This window comes from Tinamus guttatus, unplaced genomic scaffold, assembly GCF_059628265.1.
Source record: "Tinamus guttatus ecotype Peru unplaced genomic scaffold, ASM5962826v1 Tinamus_guttatus_pri_ptg000794l, whole genome shotgun sequence".
NCBI lineage: Eukaryota > Metazoa > Chordata > Aves > Tinamiformes > Tinamidae > Tinamus > Tinamus guttatus.
This window is the reverse complement of record NW_028289328.1, coordinates 115,287-135,748: the sequence shown is the minus strand read 5'-3', so window position 1 is coordinate 135,748 and position 20,462 is coordinate 115,287. Positions and strand designations below refer to the sequence as shown.

Below are 20,462 nucleotides of genomic sequence, written 5' to 3'. Positions count from 1 at the left end.
ATTTCCCTAAATGCTCTAATAATAGTATAAAGTAGGAGCGGGAAGTGTTCTTTGTACGCATTTTTTAACGTTTTAGGTTGTTTTCAGAAGTTCAATGTCATGTTGCTTTGTAAAATAGGAATGTGAAAAAGGACAACGCTATAGAGAATGGAAAAGTGGATTGGACAAGAGTTTGATCAGATAAATTTCTAGTTTTAGAGTATAAATTGAAACACAGGCGGTTCCACTTCCATATGAGGAAGAACTTCTTTCCTGTGAGGGTGACAGAGCCCTGGCACAGGCTGCCCAGAGAGGCTGTGGAGTCTCCTTCTCTGGAGATCTCCCAAACCCACCTGGATGCCACCCTGTGCCACGTGCTCTAGGTGACCCTGCTGGAGCAGGGGGTTGGACTAGATGATCTCTAGAGGGCCCTTCCAACATGAACCATTCTGTGATTCCGTTTTTCCTTTTGTTGTAGCAAGAAGTAAAGATTCCTTTCCTTTTTACAGTAAGTTACTGCAATCCATGAGGTCTTCTTGAGCTGAAACCGATATTCAAGTCATATAAGGTATATTCAGTGAAGTCATAAATAGGTTAAGCATACTGAAAAAAAAGTTAAAATTATACTTGTAGATGCAATTATGATTCTTTTGCTTCAAAGCTTAAAATGCCAGATTTGACTTGAAGATCATTACTCATTTAGGAAAGAAATATTAAGTCTCTTTTTCTGACATTTATTTAGGAGCTATAGAGCAATGTGTTAACTAGTTGATAGATGCATGTTTATTTTTCCACATGAGTATTAAAGTTCGCATTAACATTTTTACTTCCATACTGCATTAATCTCGTTTTTAAATTTTACTTCTTTAAAAATAGGTTGTTCTTGTGTGGGAAGGGAAGTAGGTAAGTCAAAAATTTGTGTTTTTCATACTTTGGCATCTTTGGAAGACACTAGCATGATCCACTACTTACAGCTGTATTGGTACCATAAAAAGGATAGTGTTCTCTATTCCTATGCTACTTAACATTATTTCTGTTTTGTCTGAATTTATTTTTAAGGATAGAATATACTAATTAATGAAATTAATAACATTGTAGTAATTAAGGAAATATTCTAGCGTGTGGGTAGCATGCTGTATTATGAAAACTCAGAGCTTTACGAGTTTCTGTCAGAATCCCAAGTAGATCCTTAGAAAAGGGAGGTTTGAAAAGGTCAGATAGATAGAAGCTTTCTCTGTATGTCCAGTGCTGTTTGTCAAGCTTGTGGGCTAGCAGCTCAGCTCCAGAAATGGTGAGAACTGTCAACTCTGATTATAACCACTGGCAGCTCTTGTCCCTTGGCATCTTTCACAAGCAGAGCTAATCTCTCTCAGATTGGACATCTACAAATGTCAGGACCAAAACTAGTCATTATTGTGATTCAAGAGAGGGATACAACCCAGCTACTCTGACTCTTCTCTCTCATTTGCTGCCTGTAGTATATGATATGTTTATTAAGACTCACTATGTTCTAAGTGAACCTTGCAACTCTAATTGCGCACGTTTATCAGGTCGCTTCAAAACAATTATACTTTGCCTCTGAAGAACTCAGACTCAGATATGGAGTCCTATATAATTACTGATTATCAAGCACGCCAAAAGGAAAATGTTATCCCTGCTGTGTCAGCACAGCCTTTCAACAGCCTTCTCAAGGGTAGCTAGAGTCAGTAGGCAAACTGGATGTAAAGTTTGCCAAGGAGACAGATGCATCTTCTGTAAGATTATCACAGTCCAAAGAGAAACACAGAAAATGTATGGCATATTTGAAGAGGATTAATTCCCTGGGAAGTTGGTACAGAGCATTGCATAATAAGTTATCCTTGTTCCAAGATATCACAGTAGTGATATTTTTCCCAAATTGGAAAAACAAACCTGTAGAATTCTCGTTACCTTTGTCTGTAAAAATCTGAAGTTGTTTCGTACACTATCACTGTTGAAAGTGATGTGATTTTAATGCCAATGTTGTTTTACTAAATGCTTTTTCTTGGCAGAGAAGTGTGTGCAATCATGTATTTTTTAATGAACAAAAAAAAATACATGATCTGATCCTTAAGAGACATTGAGTGCAGTTGTTGTCTAGAGTATGTGCTTTATGGAGCATTTGCTGGATATTTGTTTTAGTGATCTGAGCTGGAACTGTAGCTTGAAGCTATTTATTTATAATTCCAATTGAAGCATTGATTTATCATCTGAATTCGGAGCTGTGATTGAATCTTTCTGTTCCAAGTCTTCCGTGTTTGATTTATGAAGAAATGCAAATACCCAAGACCTTGCTTCAGCAAAGAACTTTACCACACACTTAAATTTTAGCATTTCAGTAACCTGATTCCTCAAAACTTGAACTGTGGTTTGCTCAGGAGCATTTATCCTGGAATGGTATATTGAGAAAGGTCAAACTCGAGTGTTTTGTGCTGCTGTAGAGATATAAAGTAATGATGAGCTATTTTTCTTCCCAGCTGGTGCTGCTTTTCATTTCTAGAGTGGCATAAAAAATATCAGGATGTTGGTGAATTTGGTCTGTAATGTTTCTAACATGCTCTGAAGCCTTCAGTAAATACTTGGGTGCTTTTTTGGGTACTTGGGTCAATGAAAATCTATTAAAATTTTAGCATATGGAAGAAATACCAAATAATTTTGTCATATTTCACTGACCGTTTTGATAGGCGAGAGATTCCTGAAAAGTGGGAGAAAAGTTTTTGTATTTTTCCTTTTTTTACAGATATGCACATTGAGGAACAGGTTGGACGAACTTTGTAGAGAGTTTCAGAAAATAGTAATAATTAGATTGCATGCTAGCTTGAAAAATCTCAGAAATAAGAAAAATTGTGGGGAGAATGAACTACGCATACTTTTACACTAGTGTGGTAGTACTGGTTAACTTTGAGAGTGAATGGGACAGACAAACCTGCTCTACTGTTGCTTGGGCCATTTTGTAAGTGTCCAGAGATTCAAGAGCAATTAATTTTAAAGAAAGTGGAATAAGTTTTTGTCTCGTAAAGAACCTCATATATTTTGTTGAATCCTTCACAGTAGGATTATTTTACATCATCGATATCCCTTGACTAAATATTTGCATAAAAGGAATGATCAGACTATCTGGTCTAAGTATTTCTTAATTCTATAAAAAAAAAGTAAATTCAGCTTATGTTATACATTCAGAATTTGATAGCTTAGATGAGCTTTAGTAAGCTCATGAAATTGTGTGGAAACTGGCGTTTCATAAGTTAATCACCAATGCCTATTTGAATGTTAAAGGCAGTTCTTAAAAATTCCAGTCTCATTTGTTTTTACCTATCAAATCTTGTAACTGGTAAGTACAGTGACTGCAAGTGAATTGTTTTTTGAATGGAAATTAAAAAACTTTGCCCATTAAACAATATAAAAATCTACATGGGGGAATGGAATGGTAATAAATGATTTACAGTGGTAATAAATGATTTACAGTGCTGTGAAATACACCTTTTATCAAAGAGAAGATACCAGCCCGTTTTTAGCTTTTCGTCTCCTCTTGTGATGCTTTTTTATTGACAGTTATATTCTTTTTGCTCTTGATATAAGCGGTAAATTCCAAGAAGTTTGCTATGGTTACTTCTTCGATTTAGATCTAGTGCCTTTTTGAACTAAGTTACAAAGTCAGTGAATATTCTTTAAAGTTTTACTCTGTAAAGATAGGTGAAATTACTGGGATTGCTATAATGCATTATTAAAATGGGCATTTTTTCTCGTATGCGTCATTTGATGTGCTGGGCTGTTGATGTAAAAACACTTCCACTTTTGTGACCTCACTGGTCACAACTGGTGGGTTGCCGAATTTACTAAGTTTTGATTTTGGTTTCGGACATCATAAGCACCTGTAGCTTTTTTTGAAATGATTAGGCAGTTCATTTCTTTTAGTTTCAGTTCAGAATTTGTTGCTTTTGCTTCAGCCTTGGTAGCCAGAATTAGTGGATATCTTTGATGATTTGAATAGTAGGGCTTTGTTCTATATTCCACATTCACCAAACAGTTGTTTAGCTACTTCGAGAGTTCAGAGGATCTGTTTTTTAAGTCTTTATGTTCCACAGTTTGAAGTAGGGCATGATTTTGTTGTAAGAATAAGTAGGCAAGGTAAAATGGAAGTTTTAAAAATGAAAATGTTATAGGCCTGGAAGATTGATCTTACGGTAAAGGGAAACATAACCTGCTTCTGTACGTTAGGAATCCTCAAAGCTTTTTCAAGGGAAGGGAGTCTGCCAAGAAAATACTAGTGTAAGTCAAAGAGGATTTGTTATTTACCATTTGACATAGAATACTGCTGGAGTCCCATACCCTCTGACCAGGTTCTTTTCTAGGTATTTTACACGTGGAAAGTTTAATGCATAACACAAGATGTATATGTTTTAAGTTAGTTGAAGTGACGTGGGATTTCAGCTTAGGAAAGTGATATAGCAGTGCACTTATTTAGATCAGCATACCAGTAGAGATGTTTAGCAGAGTGTAGCTATTGCAGTATACAGTTCAATAAAAATGTCAGTTTAGTTACCATCATGAAGTTAGGTGTCCCCCGTCACTGGGAAGCAATATGTTGATGGCAGGCAGCTAAAGCCCCTTGCTGTCTTCGTTTATTCAGCTTTTACCATGGTAGTAACCATTTTAGCAATATTTCTCCTGGATCTTCTGCGTCATTATTGTGAGGAGGATCAGGATCAAATCAGACTTTTCCTTCATCCTTGATACTCATAACAGTCATTGCTTTAACACTGTAAAAGATGTAAATGATCCCTGTGCAGATGAGCACTGCATATAATTTGAGTTTGCAAGTTTGTTTTTATGAACTTAGGCTAATTCTCTGTGTACCTCACTTAAACATCATGTTGTCTTTTCTAAACATGCATTTTTTCTTGTTCTAGCATGCTGTTCTTGCATTGTGCCTCTTCTGGCATCTCTGCTACTACTGGCAAGCAGCTACCCAGCAATGAGCCCTTATTTTCCTTTTTTCTTTCTCCAGCTTATTAGAACCTTTCTGTTTTGGAATTCTTCCCAAGTATCTGTGGGATCAGTGTGTTCTTTTTCTATTCATAAAAAATCCCAGCTAGATTTTTCCAACCCTCCTTTTCATATTTTTGGTGAGATTTTTTCCAGTAGTGGTCCCATATACAGCCAGTCTTATCACGACTTGTTCTTGATCACAATATGGTTCTTCTCTATTACGTTTTTAATCCCAGTGGTACCAAATTGAGAATCATGTCCTTGCCAAAGTAATCATTGCTGCTGTAATGATCAGCCCCCACCCTCAAGAATATCCTGACAGCTATACCAATTAATGTCAGTGTTCAGTACCCTTTACCAGATTCCTTTAAACATATGGAGGTTTTAGTGCATAATGCAAAATTGACCTGTTTGAAGTTTGTTGATATTGCATGGGATTTTGATTTAGCACAATGGTACAGCAGTGCAATTAAAATCTCCGTACATGTAGAAATTATATTTAGCAGATTGTAGCAGTTGCAAAATTCAGTTCAAATACGGTGCAAACATAAATTGATTTATTGGGCTCTAAAAGTATGTGCAAGCAAAGTCAGAGTATCCTAATGTCTAAATTAATCTTTTTATCTTTCAATTCTGTAAATTCTTCTTTTTACAAATTTTTTAAGACTCTTAATTTTTCTGACCTTTCAAAGCATTTTGAGGTCTGCTAATATTGGTGCACTCCACTTTAAAAATATTATACGTTTTAAAATAAAAAAGCCCATTAGTTTCTCTTGTGAGCTAACCCAAATTTATTCCAGGAGTTCTTAGGCTTACACTCCAGGGCTTTGATCCTGTATGTCTGTCTTTATATACATCTTTTATGCAAACTGAAGACTTAATTAATAGCTCAGCAACCAGGCTCTTTAACCAAATATGTACATGCAGTGCAGTACTGTTAAAAGAAATTAAAAGTTCACATTTTAATCTTTTGCTCTGAAAACTATGACTTTCATGACCAGAAAAGGGAAGCACAATTTCAGAAATTAAGTTTGCAGATATACTTTAGGAACAGTGAAGTTTCAGAGTTACAAGTCTTTTCTCCTGACTGACTTCCCTATCCTCCCCCCCCAACTTTTTTTTTCCTATTATTATTTCCTCCAGGACATTTGAAACTATATATAATGCCTCCCAGGGCTGGGATTATGCTCAGCTACCTGAAAAATAACAGATGCTGCTATGCTCTTCATAGCAGAGAATGCTGCTATACAAAGCCAGGAAGCATCAGTGGAACATAACCTCAAGCAGCAAAATCATTGTTGAGATTGGCAAAATAAAATTATACTGTATTAGCATCTATGGCTTTTCACATCTGCTGGGTTAGATCAGCAAATACTGGCAATAGCCCATTCTGCAAATGTCCCAAATGTTTTTCCTTCTGAGATTCTCAGTTTAACTTAGTAAGCAAAAATTGTTCAAAGCAATGGCATGGAGTGTTGAAACAAGTTTATCACAAACTATTAAGCCAATAACGTTTGTGAAAACAAAGCATTTATTTAATTCAAGCATTATTCACTTAACCCAGTTGGAAAGCAGCACAGTAACTGATTCTATGTACTCTGTTTCAGAAAGAGTTCCCTTTGAACCAGAACACATTCCAAGACATAATTTTCTTTTTGGCTAGACAATTTTGCATAAATAATTTTGTAAGTCAGAACTGGTCTATCCTAAATAGTAATATTGAAATTAATTAGAAATAAATGAATAAATATTATTTTCAGGTATAAAGGTTATGTCACCAAATAGGATAGAGTTTGACATTGATAACCGTCCTTTAGTATCATTAGCATTAAGACTGAGTTATTGTATCATACAGTAAGTTTTAACATTTTTTTTCATATATGTGAAGTTGTTAATTAACCTGTCAAAGGCTCCTGCATCTTGATTTGGAAACAAAGATTCCATATTCTATACCTGCAGGAAACAAATGCCTAATGTTGTTATCATCTGTATCTGGTATAATATTACAAAAAAGCATTAGACTTAAGATCTCAGGTTAGGGCCCGGCAGTAAGAATGCCATTAAAAAAGACATAACTTAAGTCATTAATACATTTTGGGCGGCAGACACTGATGCATTTTAAGATTCTCTACAAATATGCAATGCAATATCAGCCAGAAAAATAGAAATTACAAGACATTATTCATGTAAATATTTTAAATAGTTTTTGCAACTTTACAACCTCACACGTTAAGCTGTCCTTGGAAGGCTGTTATGACTGAGAGTGTTATTTTGATGCTGCAAAGGCGTAATACATAATTATTATTATCAAAGCATAACAAAAAAAAGTAGTGATGTATTAATTTAAGGAAGTATTGTTATCTTTTCATAAGGTATTTGAATCCAAGTAAAGAATGTTAGCAAAGTGTATTCAGTAAGGGGTCTTCTAGCTTATTTAAATGTGTATTCCAACTTGGAAAACTTATCTGAGGCATGAAATTTCTGCCTGCTTTAATTTGTACTGCCAAACACTTTGACAGAACTGAGGTTGTCTTTACAGTTGTGGACAGAATTTCAGGTGTGGGTACTGTATCACTCCGTTCTGTTTTCTTGTTGTGCATAACATTAATGTGTAAATTGGAGGGACAGTACTCTGATTTATATTAAAAATGTGCCTTCATTTGGAATACCTTAAAGAGTCTGCCAGTGTTTCTTGATACAGCTGAATCTCTGCTTGCTGACTTTTTTCTTTCACATTACAGGATGCCCAAGATTTCTTTGTTTGTTCCTACAAAATATTTGCTCATCTTGAGATTCATGTTAAATATAAGTTATTTAAAGATAACATTTTTTTCCCTTCTCATGGAAATCTTGAAACTGAAAAGTTAACTTCATATTTGCTGTTAATCACCAGATTTTACGAGATCCATACTACTTGTCACACAAGGGTAACGTGAAGCTGATTTATAACTGTGAAGTTAATGGCTGGTTTGAAATTACAGTGTACTTCAATGCATGCTTAAACAAAGATGCTACATTATAAAACTTTTTTGTTGTTGTTTTTTGTTTTTATTTTCCTGTGATTGATCTTTCTTAGCTACAACTTTTTTGAGATGCTGTCTACACAACATTTCTAGATAAGGACATACATCTTTATATTTTATCTTCCTCTAAGTATAATGGCTAATATACAGAAGTTCTCCTGAGACAAACAGTCTTGAGAAAGAAGAGACTTGATTATAAGAAAGAGAATCAGATAATTGTAGTTCCATTGAAGTCTTAAACAGCTTTAATTTTTGAATTAAATTTTTAAAGTAATTTTAAAATTCCTGAAGTAAAAGTTGTATTTTGGGTTAACCATCATATTTATACTTAAAGATAGTGTTGTATGAAAAGGTGTTTTGCTAAAGACCTTTTTTTTTTTTTTTTTTAATCTGAAGTGGTGGCCTCAGTTTTTGATAAAATATTTGTTATTATGGACTTTTTTTTTATTGGAATACTGTGATTCCAATGGAGATTGAATAACGAGTGTAGGTTAAATGTAAACTTTAAAGGTGACTCTTTGAGTATTTGTCATAAGTACATGTACCTTATGTATATAATTATGGAAATTTTCAAAAAGTTCTCTTAAGAGGGCTGCAAATGTTCGCTGAGTTTCCTTGTCATGTCTAGCAGATGCACTGCCTGTATTTTCTTATTGCCACTTACACATGTATATTGTGTTATGGGCAAATTTATTTGACATTTCTTTGCCAAAAAAATTCAGAAATTAATCGAGACAAGATGAATAATGTATTTTTAATTTTTGTGAATTTTTAAATTTTTCTAATTCTCTTTCAGAAAAGTGAAAATATGTAAGGTTATTAGGGGAACGTCATGTTCATGGTGCCTCATGAAATGATGCTCACTGGACTCAGAAAGCAGACGCCTGTTTTGGGAGGGAGAGTCCAAGCGTCTTCCACTGCAGGAGCTGATACTTTCACCACGATTTTTGCTAGTCGTGAGGACCCTTCACTGAGGAAAGGCTGTTTGCTTATGACAGCTGAACTTCTGATTTTTTTTGGTCAACATGGATGGCAGGAGTTTTTCTTTATCCTGACTTGTGGAGTTGTCAGTTGAAGTGAATTTGGAGTGGATGGAAGCTGCAGTTTGCAGTTGCTTTGTGCCTTTTATAACTTTTCTCAGGAACATGAGGAGGTGCAGAGTGTCTCTTTGCTCTGACCGAAAATTCTGAACTTGGATGTGGCATATGAATGCCTATTCTGAACCCATACATACCAATGTAAATCAAATTAATTTTATGCTAGGCCAAATAAATGAAGGCCCTTCAGCTATGCAATAAGTGTTGAAAGGAGCCACTAAAGACAGTGCATCAAGTATGGTAACTTGATAAAAATAAAAACGTAATTTTGAGCTTTGTTTTTTATTTTCTTGCATAACTGCTTTGGGTAACCACTTCTTAGGTAATTTATCTGGCTTGGTGGAAACTAGGAAGCCTGCTTTGCCTGCAACAGCTGAGAAGCTGACTTGCACATTTTTCCTGTAAATAGTGTTGGTGGACATTTGAAGTAAAGCAAAACAGAACAAGGCAGACCAATTAAGGCAAAATACATAACAGATTGTATTTTTCACCTGGAGAAAATTATCAAAGGCTACATTATTGCCATATTCTGTAATGGGAGTCAGGCATTCTGTAGCTTTCATTTTTTAATATCAATTTCTGTTGATATTTGAGGATTTGAGTATGCAGTGGGAAGATGCTGACTGAAAGCAGATGAAACAGTGTTTCTGAAAACCATGAAAAATTATGCCTTAGATTGCCTTGGAAATTCTTAAATACCACTGAAAATCAAAATCTGTGCAGAGAGGATAGAAGAGATCAGATGAAACTTACGGGTATTTGCCAGCTTGGGTTTCGCGTGCTCTTGGCTTGTGTCGCGGTCCTTTGCAAAGTGCTGGATTAGCAGCTGGATGTCGCTGCTTCCCAAGTGGGTTCCTGAGCCTATTCCAGGAGAGAACAGTGAGGCTGAAGGGTGCAGTGTGGTCACAGCAGAGGGTCCCATAGCTCATGCAAGGGGGGAAAGGAAAGGGCTGCAGGAAGGAGTGCACTGCACTGAGAGGGAGTGATGCCTCCAAGGAGAAGGAATGATTTTCTGGAGACAGAGGCAACTGGGGATGGTTTGATTCCAGTCAAAAAGCCTTTGAACTCGAGGTGATTGCTCTATACATAACATAAAGAGGAAAATAAACTTATTAAAGTAGTTTGAAAGTGATTTTTTTTCCTCAGTTTGTCCTGCATACAGGATTTTGTCCTTGGCTTCATTTGATATTCTGATTTGAAAGTAAATGAAGAGCTCTTGAAAGCAATAAAGTCATGTAAGAGTGTTCCTAGGTTTCTTCCTGGCATTTACATTCTTTTGTCCCTCTGTCTGCAAAGGATTGTGAAAATGGCCAAAGCAGGGACTGAAATAGTGGACCTTATGTGTAATTAAGACATAAATATTAGTCTCATTAAAAGCAGAGCCAATATACCCATGAATTTAGCAATGTGCAGGAGCAGTGGGAAACCAGAAAACTGTGATAGAAGTAGAGAATAAAAATTGAGGTTAAGATCTGAATTTCAGAATCTGACTAAGGAGTATCAGTCCCAGAATTCTCTCTGAGCTAAATTTTTTTTAAATTTAGAACTAAATTTTTTTTTAAATAATGGTGCTCCTAGAAGAGATCATTCATATTATAAACTTGTGAGATCATTCTGTAAGGAAAGTTAAAAAATACAGGATTAGAATTAAAGGCAGAGATTTGAGAGCTATTTGTTTTTTCCAATTTAGGAAAAGTTATAAATAATAAAAAAGTGTTGCTTCTTGACAGAGGTATTTAACTAAAAGGAAAATAGTCAGACAACTTTAAAACTGAGGTCCACATTTTATACTTCATCTCATCCTTGTGTCAACTGTTTCTTAATTGCTTGACATTTGTATCTACATAATCAACAGAAAAGATCTGTTGCTGAATATGGATTTGGTGACAGGCTTTTCTGCACACAGGTTTGGTTTTTTTCTTTTACCTGGATTATGAGCAAATGTTTATTGAAGTGATACCAGTTCTCTTGAGAAATTCTGTATAAAAATGGAAGAAAACTTACATGCAGGGTATAATAATTAATTTCTTTATGCAACATTTGGCTTTCTTATATAATTTATATTTTATTTGTCATTTATCAAATTTATAATGTTTTTGTGGCAATGGATGCTAGTTTATCATAGGGAGAAGATCCATAAAGCCTTTCTGTTTCTGTAATGTGGTTGTAGGCAGTCATAAGCTGAAGAAATGTGATGATTCAGTGTTTTGTACTTCGTTAAACATTTCTCTGTTGTTGAAATTCTCTTCTGAAATAAACTTTTTAATTTTTTTCTAAGTACATCATTAGAAACAGACCACCTGCCACTTTTTTAAAGTTCTATTCCAGGTTCTGTTCAATACACCAATAGGTTTCCTTTCCATATTCTCATCATTTTCTCTAGGCTTGATTGACACCTACATACCTTCTCATTGATCACAAAATATTTATTAGGCACAGTCCATTTAAATGAACAAAACCACAGCCCTTGTCACTGGTCAGAACAAGGGTATAAGAATGCAATTCAGGAAAAAAGACTTAACAATTTATTCTCAGGTTTCCAGAATGAAAAGACATTTCTTTCCTCAAAGTTGGTGTAGTTTGCAGATGCTAAAGCAGTTAAACTGCCCTTCAAGCTACCTTGAGGTTCCCAGCCAAGGCTGGATTAGGCTAAAATTTTTCTGCTGACTTGAGTCATTAGTAGTTAAGAAGCTGACTTCACGTGGGCAGAGTTTTGTTCCCACTCCTCTTTTTCCAGGGTTCTCATTTTTTTCACATCTTTTTCTCAAGAGAAAATGGCTTCTTTTTAAAATTCTTGCATTGAGAAAGTTCGTTCTCTTTGACCTGCCCTCCTGCTTTATCCTCTAGGCATTCTAGATACTTTCTATTTCATAATATCATTTTTATGAAGAAGTACTGCACAGAAACACTGGTAATAAGTGAAATGCTGTAACTGACCATAAATCATCTATCCTGTAATGGGAACTGGCATACACCGTTTCTGAAAGTTCTGCTGTGCCCTAGGTCAGATTGTTCCCCGTTGTTCAGTGTCTGTAACATTTGTCTGTTTTTCTTGTCAGAGGTTACACAAAAAGTTGAAAGGTGCCGTTCATGCAGCTCTTGGACAAAATGTAGCATATTTCATCAATGAGGAATTTAAAGCAGAGGCTGTGACATGATGGAGTATAGAGGCTGGAGGAAGTGAGGAATGGACAAATGTATTAATTTTGATGAGTATAGGAACTCAAATTCTACGTCATAGAACTACTGAAATACATTAGTGTGTGCGAAATAGTCAATGTGTGGTATAGATGTCAAATCTCTTTTCTTTGTGCTTGTTTGTCCTAATGCCTAATTCTCCAGTAGTATTTACATAGATTTCTTTTAGCAGTGTTTGGAATTCATCGTTAGTGCTCCTGACAGCATCAGTATTGTTTGTCATTGTAACCAATTATTTGTTTTATTTAAGAACTGCCTGAGACTACCTTAATTGAAGAGGAAGTACAGGAGACAGAGACGTGGGCCAGGCCTCTTATATACCTTTGGCAGAAGAGAGCACCTAATTTCAAGGCTGAAAAGGAATATAATGCAGCCTGTGCCAAAAAGGAACCGCACTGTGCTATCTGCACACTGCTCATGCCATACTACAAGGTAAGGGAGATCCTTACAGTTTCATTTTTCAGCAACATGTGAAATAGCTGCCCAGCCACTTAATTCCCAGTAAAATAGTAAATGAGAAATCAGAGAAACTTATGTGTTTGATTTATATGAAGAGTAAATAAACCCAATATGACTGAAATTAGAACTTATACTCCATTCAGTTGCATTTAGCATTAACTGCCAGTGTTATTTGCTTTCTAGGGTCCATGTAGGATTTGTATTAGAATGTATGTGTAGCATTACAGATCATAGACAGTTCTGAAGGTGGTGAATCCATGTAGATTCATGTTTCTAGATACTTCCCTAGAGGTCCTTCTTTGAATGCTTTTTCTTTGAGCTGCTACCACTCCTCCTTCCAGCAATGTTGAAGAAATAACTATTTTCACAGTATTTTGGCCTTCTTAAGAATAATATTCTCCCAGAAACAATCTAACCCACAGTGCTTTTTGACATTAAGTTGAGAATATCAACCTGATATCAAGCATCAGTTAAAAATGCTGAGAAAGTGTTGTTTCTTTTGTAAAACTCAGTGCTTTCTGCTTAATAAAATATTTAACCTGAAAAAAAATGACCTTCGAATTACTTTAAAATAACATTCAAGGGCTCTTACACACCAGTGTAGTAATTTTTTTTCACACAAACACACTAAACACAATGTCATCATCACTGTATTGTGAAAGAAATACACTGAACTGTAAGGAACAAGCAAACCTTTCATCCGAATCTTTTTGTAACCTATGGTGTTTTTACCAGTTAACACTAGTACATGTATAGAAAAGTACTTACTGCTACAGCATTTTCACCTCCAGGAGAGTTGCAGGCAAAACTGCATAATATTTTAAGTGTATATGGTAGTAGATATAAAAACCCTTAAAACTAAGACTATTCTGAACATTTTTATGAATCAGTTTTTGGTTCTGAAGAACTTCAGGATGTCAGAAAATAGTCACCTGCTGTGTCTCATGCACTCCACAGACCTGCAAAGCAGAGTGGCCTGTGATGGAAAAGTGAAAAATACTTTGGGCAGGAAAATAGTAAGTTTAGAATTTAGGAATCCTAAACTATCAAAGCTCAGAAATCCTAAACTGGTGGAAACTACAAAATTCCTTTTGGAGAAAAGTGATAACTCTGTGGTAACTCCACTGTAGTGTGTTCAGTGACACTGTGCTAAGGACTGCTGCCTTCTGTTCCCTCTTCATTGCAAATCGGAAAGGCTGTTAAAAGGGAAACCCCCTCTGAGCAAGGATTAGGAAAAAGACTCTCTTGACCCTTCCAGGACAGGGAAGCAAGCTGCAAAGTGGATTGGTATGGATTTCTCTCCTGCTTACCCCCAAACCCCCTTGCTGCTTTCTGTGCCCACGCTGCCATCTAGGAAATGCTTGTGTGTTTCCAGCTGGGGAAATGTTTTATGTTAAAAGCTGGCCTACCAGCTTCCCCCTTTGTTTTTGTTTTTGTGACAAGGGAAGGCATAATTGAGTTGAAATTGCCAATCAATTAAATCAGCCGCCAGGGGCAGGTGCTGCTTTGTTTAATTGTTCCTCCTAGTTGTCAGAAAAATATCAGATATGTCAGCATTACTCAGGAGTTCCTGTCCTCTTCCTGGGATTTTAAGGTCTAGCAGCTTCACTCTCAGCTGCCCTGGGCTCAGATGAAGAGCTCTTAGGGAAACAGTGATGCAATATCATTGAGCAACATTGCAATAGCACGAATTTTTAGTCTGCTATTTCTTGATTTCACAGTGTTGGAATGGTCCAGAAACTGTAGAATTACAGGTAGGAACCCAGAAGCATCAGTTTTCTTATAAAACTGTTACATAGCTAGTGCAAGAACTATGAGGGGAGAAGTTATTTCACCATTATCAGAAGGACCAGTAAGTAAAGTTTTCCTTTCTTTTAATTAAATATATATATATATATTTTTTTTCCAGCCAGACAACCATAACGATGACAATTATACTTTTGGGGAAACAAACTCTGAAGAAACATTTATGGGTGAAAATGAAAAGACAAAACCACTTATCCCAGAGATGTGTTTCATATATAGTGAAGAAAACACTGAAAACCATCCATCCAATGCCTTCATCGAAGAAGATGGAACAAGTCTTCTGATTTCCTGTGCAAAGTGTCGTGTACGAGTTCATGCAAGTAAATAAACTAATTGTTCAGTTGGTAGAAATGTCATATCAAATTTTGTTTAACTGATAAAGCAATAATTAATGAGGCATCAGGTATGTCAAAATACCCAAGGAACATTTCTATATGTACTATTTAAAGCTCCGGCTAAATTTTTTTGTGAACTCTTTTAAATATTCCATTAATAGTTCACGGCTGTTGCAAAACCAGTAAAGAATTACAACTTCAGAATTAAGTATCCATACCATTGAAAAGAAGAAGAAGAAGAAAAAGCTCTTAAAGCCACAGCATTGATTCTGTTATGTGGCAGGCAATAAACTGACCTTTGTAAAAGCTACATTCATATTCACCTTTCTTTGCTACTGTTCCAAAAGATCTCATGTATCTTTGCGTGCAGTAAGTGGAATTGCATACATTGGAAGATGAGCTTTCTCTGTCAGCAAAAGCTGCAGTTCCAACCGTGAGCTGCACTCAAGGTTGCTTGGTTAGTCTGAGGCGATTTTGTAATCTCCAGATACAGTGACCTTGTGATGACCTGGGTGACCTTATTAATGTTTCTGTAAACTTTTCAATAATTATGGACTGCCAACTGCTGATCCTAGCTTCAATCCCTAGCTGTTAAATTCCTATTTTGTTTCTGATATTTTAGCAACAGTGTGGTGCCAATGTATTCTTACTAAGTAGTCGGGATTAAATGTTACTATATTTGAGGACTTGTGAATATTGCCCTTTACCGTAGATACGTAGTAATTTCATGCCCCCTGTTTTTTTTTCTTTTGGGGGTGATTGATAAGTGCACAAAGTTTACTCAGTATTATTTTATACAGATGTTAGGACTTCATGAAGTCCGTGTGAAATCCATGTGGAAGTACTATGTGACTGCACAGAGTGAATGTCAGTGCACATATTTGATTTTTTCATTGTTACTGCAGGGGAGAAATGCATGCTTTCTATTGAAATGAAAGGAAATAATAAATATATTGATTTTTTTGAGGTTTGTAAAGTACATAATTTATATATTCCGTAGACGACTGGAGAATAGCATTAAGCTTAACATGGGAAGGGTCCCATGGTCACAGGAAATTAAGCGTACTGAGCTTAAGTGTAATGAATGCCACAGAGAGAAAGGCAAAATATATTACTCAACCCAGCTCTCTCATTCTAGGTTGCTATGGCGTTCCTTCCCATGAAATCCATAGTGAATGGCTGTGTTCTCGATGCAGAAAAGGCGACTGGGCAGCTGTAAGTGTCACATATCTAAAACATTACGGATCTAAAAAGAAAAAAAAAAAAAGGTGCACAAATTTAGTGTGGAATGTAGCCTGTGTATCTGCTTTTTTGTGTGAAGACAATTTTGTTAAAGCTTTGTTTACAGAAACTTGGAGAAGTTTTGCATGCTCAAGAAAAATCTTGTTTAACAATAGTTCTGTGTAAAATTTGTTCAAAGAAGCAACTGATCATTTATATATATGTAAGAGAGAGAATAAGAAATGAAATTTCCTCTGAATATTTTATACTTTAAGTATGTATGTGTGGCAACCGGGGAAGTGAAAGGGAAATAGAATAGTAAATTGCAATGTAGAATGAAAATGTTCTTTTACAGCATTTAAAGATTTACTGCTGTACATTATCAGAAAAAGATTTAATTCCTGAAGCTCCTAAATGCCTATTGCTTGATATAAAAAATAGTGTGCAATAGTTTTATGCAAAGAGAAATAAATAGATAAGTAAGTAATAATTGATAAAGTCCTCAAATTCTATATTTATCCAAAAAAAATCAATTTAAAATTTTACATTTCACCAATCTATCAGTTGGCCTGCCAAGGCAGCTAATATTTGTTTTTATTAAAATAGCTTGAGGAAATGTGATAATGATTTTTGATGGCAACACAGTTTTTTTTTCATTCAGCTGTTGAATTAAAATCAGATAGTCCAGATGCCTTAAAAATTTAAATCCTTAAATGGAATGATAAAATTTTTAGATATGCTCAAGAAGAAATGAGGATTCGCACTCCTGGAAACTGTAATATCACTTTTCACACTTCATTTCTTGCAATTATCAACTCCGCTTTTAAGATAACTAACAGTGATTGCATTAGCAAAGTACAAGTAAGAAGAAATGTGAAAACTTTCATTTTCCTTTTGTACATGGTCAGCATTTTCATGTTCCTTTGTGAATGTTGAGTATTAAGGAAATAACCAAGGAACTAGCATTTGCATGCATGTGTAATGTAAGCTGGGCGAAACAAAGGGAAAAGAGTGACTTACAACTGCTCGTTGCAAAAATACCGTCTGTTTATAATGTTTAGTCCAGTCTTTTATCGGAGAACAGCTATTAAAAATTCAGCGAATCAATTTCTGTTTCTGTAATACGGTCTCGTTATAGTAGGCATGGCATTCTGACTAGGGAAAATCCAATTTTCGTCTTTCATTCGTAACCAGGAAGGTTTGTTACACCTTCCTTATCGGACGGTCAGACGGTTCAGGATGCCTGAACCGACTTTTGCATCTCTTCTTCCAGAGCTGCTGGAAAGTTGAGGGAAAACCAGCAGCCTCCGCTGTCACGTGTGAGGGTGCCGTGAACATGCAAGCTACTGTTCGTCAGTTAAGCAAACAGGAGACATCAGAAAGTTTTGTCCTTTTCCTTTCTGGAAGGGGGCAGCAGTGGGAGGTGTGGGTATTCCAAGGAGACTGTTGCTGAAATACCTTGTGGGAGTGGGATTGAGTCATATGTTTTTGTTTAAGAAAAACGTGAAAACCCTAGATCATTGCCTTGGAGCCTGCTGTCAGCTGCAATGGCAGAGCAGGGTAATTTGGGGGGTGTCTTCTTTTGATTATACTGTGGTTATTTCTAAAAATTCCTTGAAAAATAGGAAGCAAAATGCAGCCCCATATTTTGTTAATGCTGTATTGTATAGAGGTTTCTAAAAGAGCTTAGAGTCTGGGGTTTAATTTACAAATTATTTTGGTTATTTTACAAGTGCGGAGGGCATTCAGGTAGCCTAGTGATAGGAAGAATATAAGAACAAAAGCAGTAAGATAATGACTGATTTTACTGTTAGATTTACACTATGGAGAGAGAATAGTGGAGCGTGTGTGGAGTATAAGGGAGAATTGTGACGTGCGATAGAAAAACGAAAATGTGAAGGAAAAAGATAAAGCTTGACCTCTTAGGACTTTTCTTTCGCAAAATTTTAGGGGATAAATTCACATTTAAAGAAAGTACTCATTTGTCGAAACTGAGACTTTTGAGGAGTAGAGTATTTCTTATTAACATCTTACATGAAAAATTCTGAATTTCACAATATGAAGTTATATATATAACTATTTGAAACTCAAGAAAAGGCAGTTTTATTTTTTCGCGGAATTATTTGTTTCAGATAAGGTAGTAGAAGAGTAACTAGAGTGTCAAGAACATACAAAAATTAGGTGCAAAGACTTGATAGTAAATGTTGCCCAGTTAGAAAGACAATTTGCTTAATATTGGATATTGAGCTGAATTGCTGTGTTTTTGGAAGTGTATTGAGAAATGTACAGCTAAAAATAGTGCTGACTGTTTCCTATTTCTTTTAAACTTTTAACTGTGACCTGGTGACCTGAACTGATGCCCTCAAGAGAGTTCCTTATTGAAATAACTGTGGAATAAAATTCACATTCTTAATGTTGTATTTTGACCTTCAGTTGGGAAGTTTTGCTGGGATGTTGAAGACTGCATAGATACGTGGTGAAAAAATGGATTTTCCATCCTTATATCAGATCGTCTCTGAGGCAGCTAACATGCAAATTAGTTGTGCCATTTTCAGAAACTTTAATTTAGTATTGCTTGTTTATTTACCTATTTTTTTTCTTTTTTTTTTTTGTGCATGATTTCATTTTGCTTTTTATTGGGGCAATAAATCTGGCATCTCCTGTTAATACTAAATTTACTAAGAATACAAGGTATTCTTTGTTGCTACATGTTGTTCATGTGTCAGTGTGAACTGTTCTTTATCAGTTGAAAGATGTTAGAAACGACAGATACTAAACATGAAAATTGCCTAGGCATCAGTGCTAAGTAACAAAAATCCTGGGGATATTTAAAGGATGTGAATAAGGCTGTATTTGAAGTTCTGCTATTTACTCAAATATAAGTTATACCCAGCTTAATTTTTCTTTTTGAATATTGGGGGTTGTCGGTACTCTGGAACTGCTGAAGCAGCCTCAGAACTGTTGGTGATTAAGTCTGAGAATTTGCAGACAGAGCTGCCAGCAGCAGAAAAAATAACGTATTTTTTTAAAGGAGGGGAAATGGCCGACCAAGAGTAGCAGTAGTAGTCAATCTAATTTGAGTTTCAGGAGAAAGACCAAATTATCGATCTATCAATTTCTAAGCAGCTATAGAATAATAAAGCTGCAAGTGCAAAGGGGTATGCATTTAAGAACATGTTATATCAAACCATTTGAATGTTTTTGCTGTGATAGCTCCAGGGAATAAGGCATAAACATAAGGTTTGGTATGTCCTGATTTTCGCAGACTTTTAGTAATGCTTTAAATTTTGATATCCAAGACAGGGAAATAGAGCAGTAGTTGCCAGATGTATTATAATATGGATCCAGTTTCAAGCCTCAGAGTCTGAGTGGTCTTGGACCACTTTTAATTACTTTTCATGTCTTATGAAACATCCATGCAAATTTAGGCTGGTCCATTTAAAGTCTTTTTAAGACGACAAAGAGTCATTTTAAGATGACACAGCTGATGATTGGGAAATATATTTTATGGGCAAATTCCATGGTGTTAAATTTGCAGAGTATGTCGAACTGTTCCACAACTGTCTAGTATTATTAAATATATTCCTTTCTTGAGTTACTTCAATATTTCAATGAAATTAAAGGATGAATAAAGCATTACTGCTGAATTTTCTGTGAGTACAAAGGACCACAGGCATTTTGCAGGATGAGGCTAGAAATAATATTACTGTATTGAAGAAATAATATAAAATAAATTATATGTAATTCAACAGAGATAAATGAAATGCTGAGGAATTATCATCTGCTTGCATAAAAGATGGGAATGCCTCCCTAGGCAGGAGCTCTTGCTGCCCTCCGAATGGTCAAAAACTGAACACATTATACTGGTCTAAGAACATCCAAGCATCAAATAGGGATGCTTGAACTCCATACTGGGAGTAAGGCCAAGGAAACATGAGGAGCAATCTTTCTGCTCTCTTTGGCTTTGATGAGAGCCCAGCTGAAGAGCTGTGTTTGGCTGTGAGCACACATTCTTCAAAAAAAGGATTAGACCGAATGGACTGGAAGAGGAATAAATTGACATTTCAAAAAGGAAAAAAAAAAAAAAAAGCCTTTCAATAATTCTTCCTAGACTTTAATCATTCCGGAAGGGAAGGCTGAAAAGGATTGAAATTATTCAGTGGAGCCAGAAGGCAGAAGGGAAATACACACTGTTCTCTAATGCAACATAATATGTATACCTCAAAGAGGAACATCATCAGTTGTCATCCCTTCCTACTAGGAACAGTATGAGTTGTAGCAGCCTTAAACTGAATCAACAGATGTTTATGTTAATCTCAAGAAATTCTCTAAATTTC

The 20,462-nt window shown here is 35.7% G+C and overlaps 1 protein-coding gene across 1 annotated transcript in view; it reads left to right on the top strand.

Annotated features, from left to right (window-relative positions):
- The window catches only part of KDM4C (lysine demethylase 4C), a 236,854-nt gene that overhangs the window by 141,525 nt on the left and 74,867 nt on the right, over positions 1–20,462 (top strand). Inside the window, exons 13-15 of the mRNA XM_088537506.1 lie at positions 12,555–12,736; positions 14,673–14,889; positions 16,043–16,119. Coding sequence (XP_088393632.1) covers positions 12,555–12,736; positions 14,673–14,889; positions 16,043–16,119 — 476 coding nt within the window. The remainder of the gene's footprint in view (positions 1–12,554; positions 12,737–14,672; positions 14,890–16,042; positions 16,120–20,462) is intronic.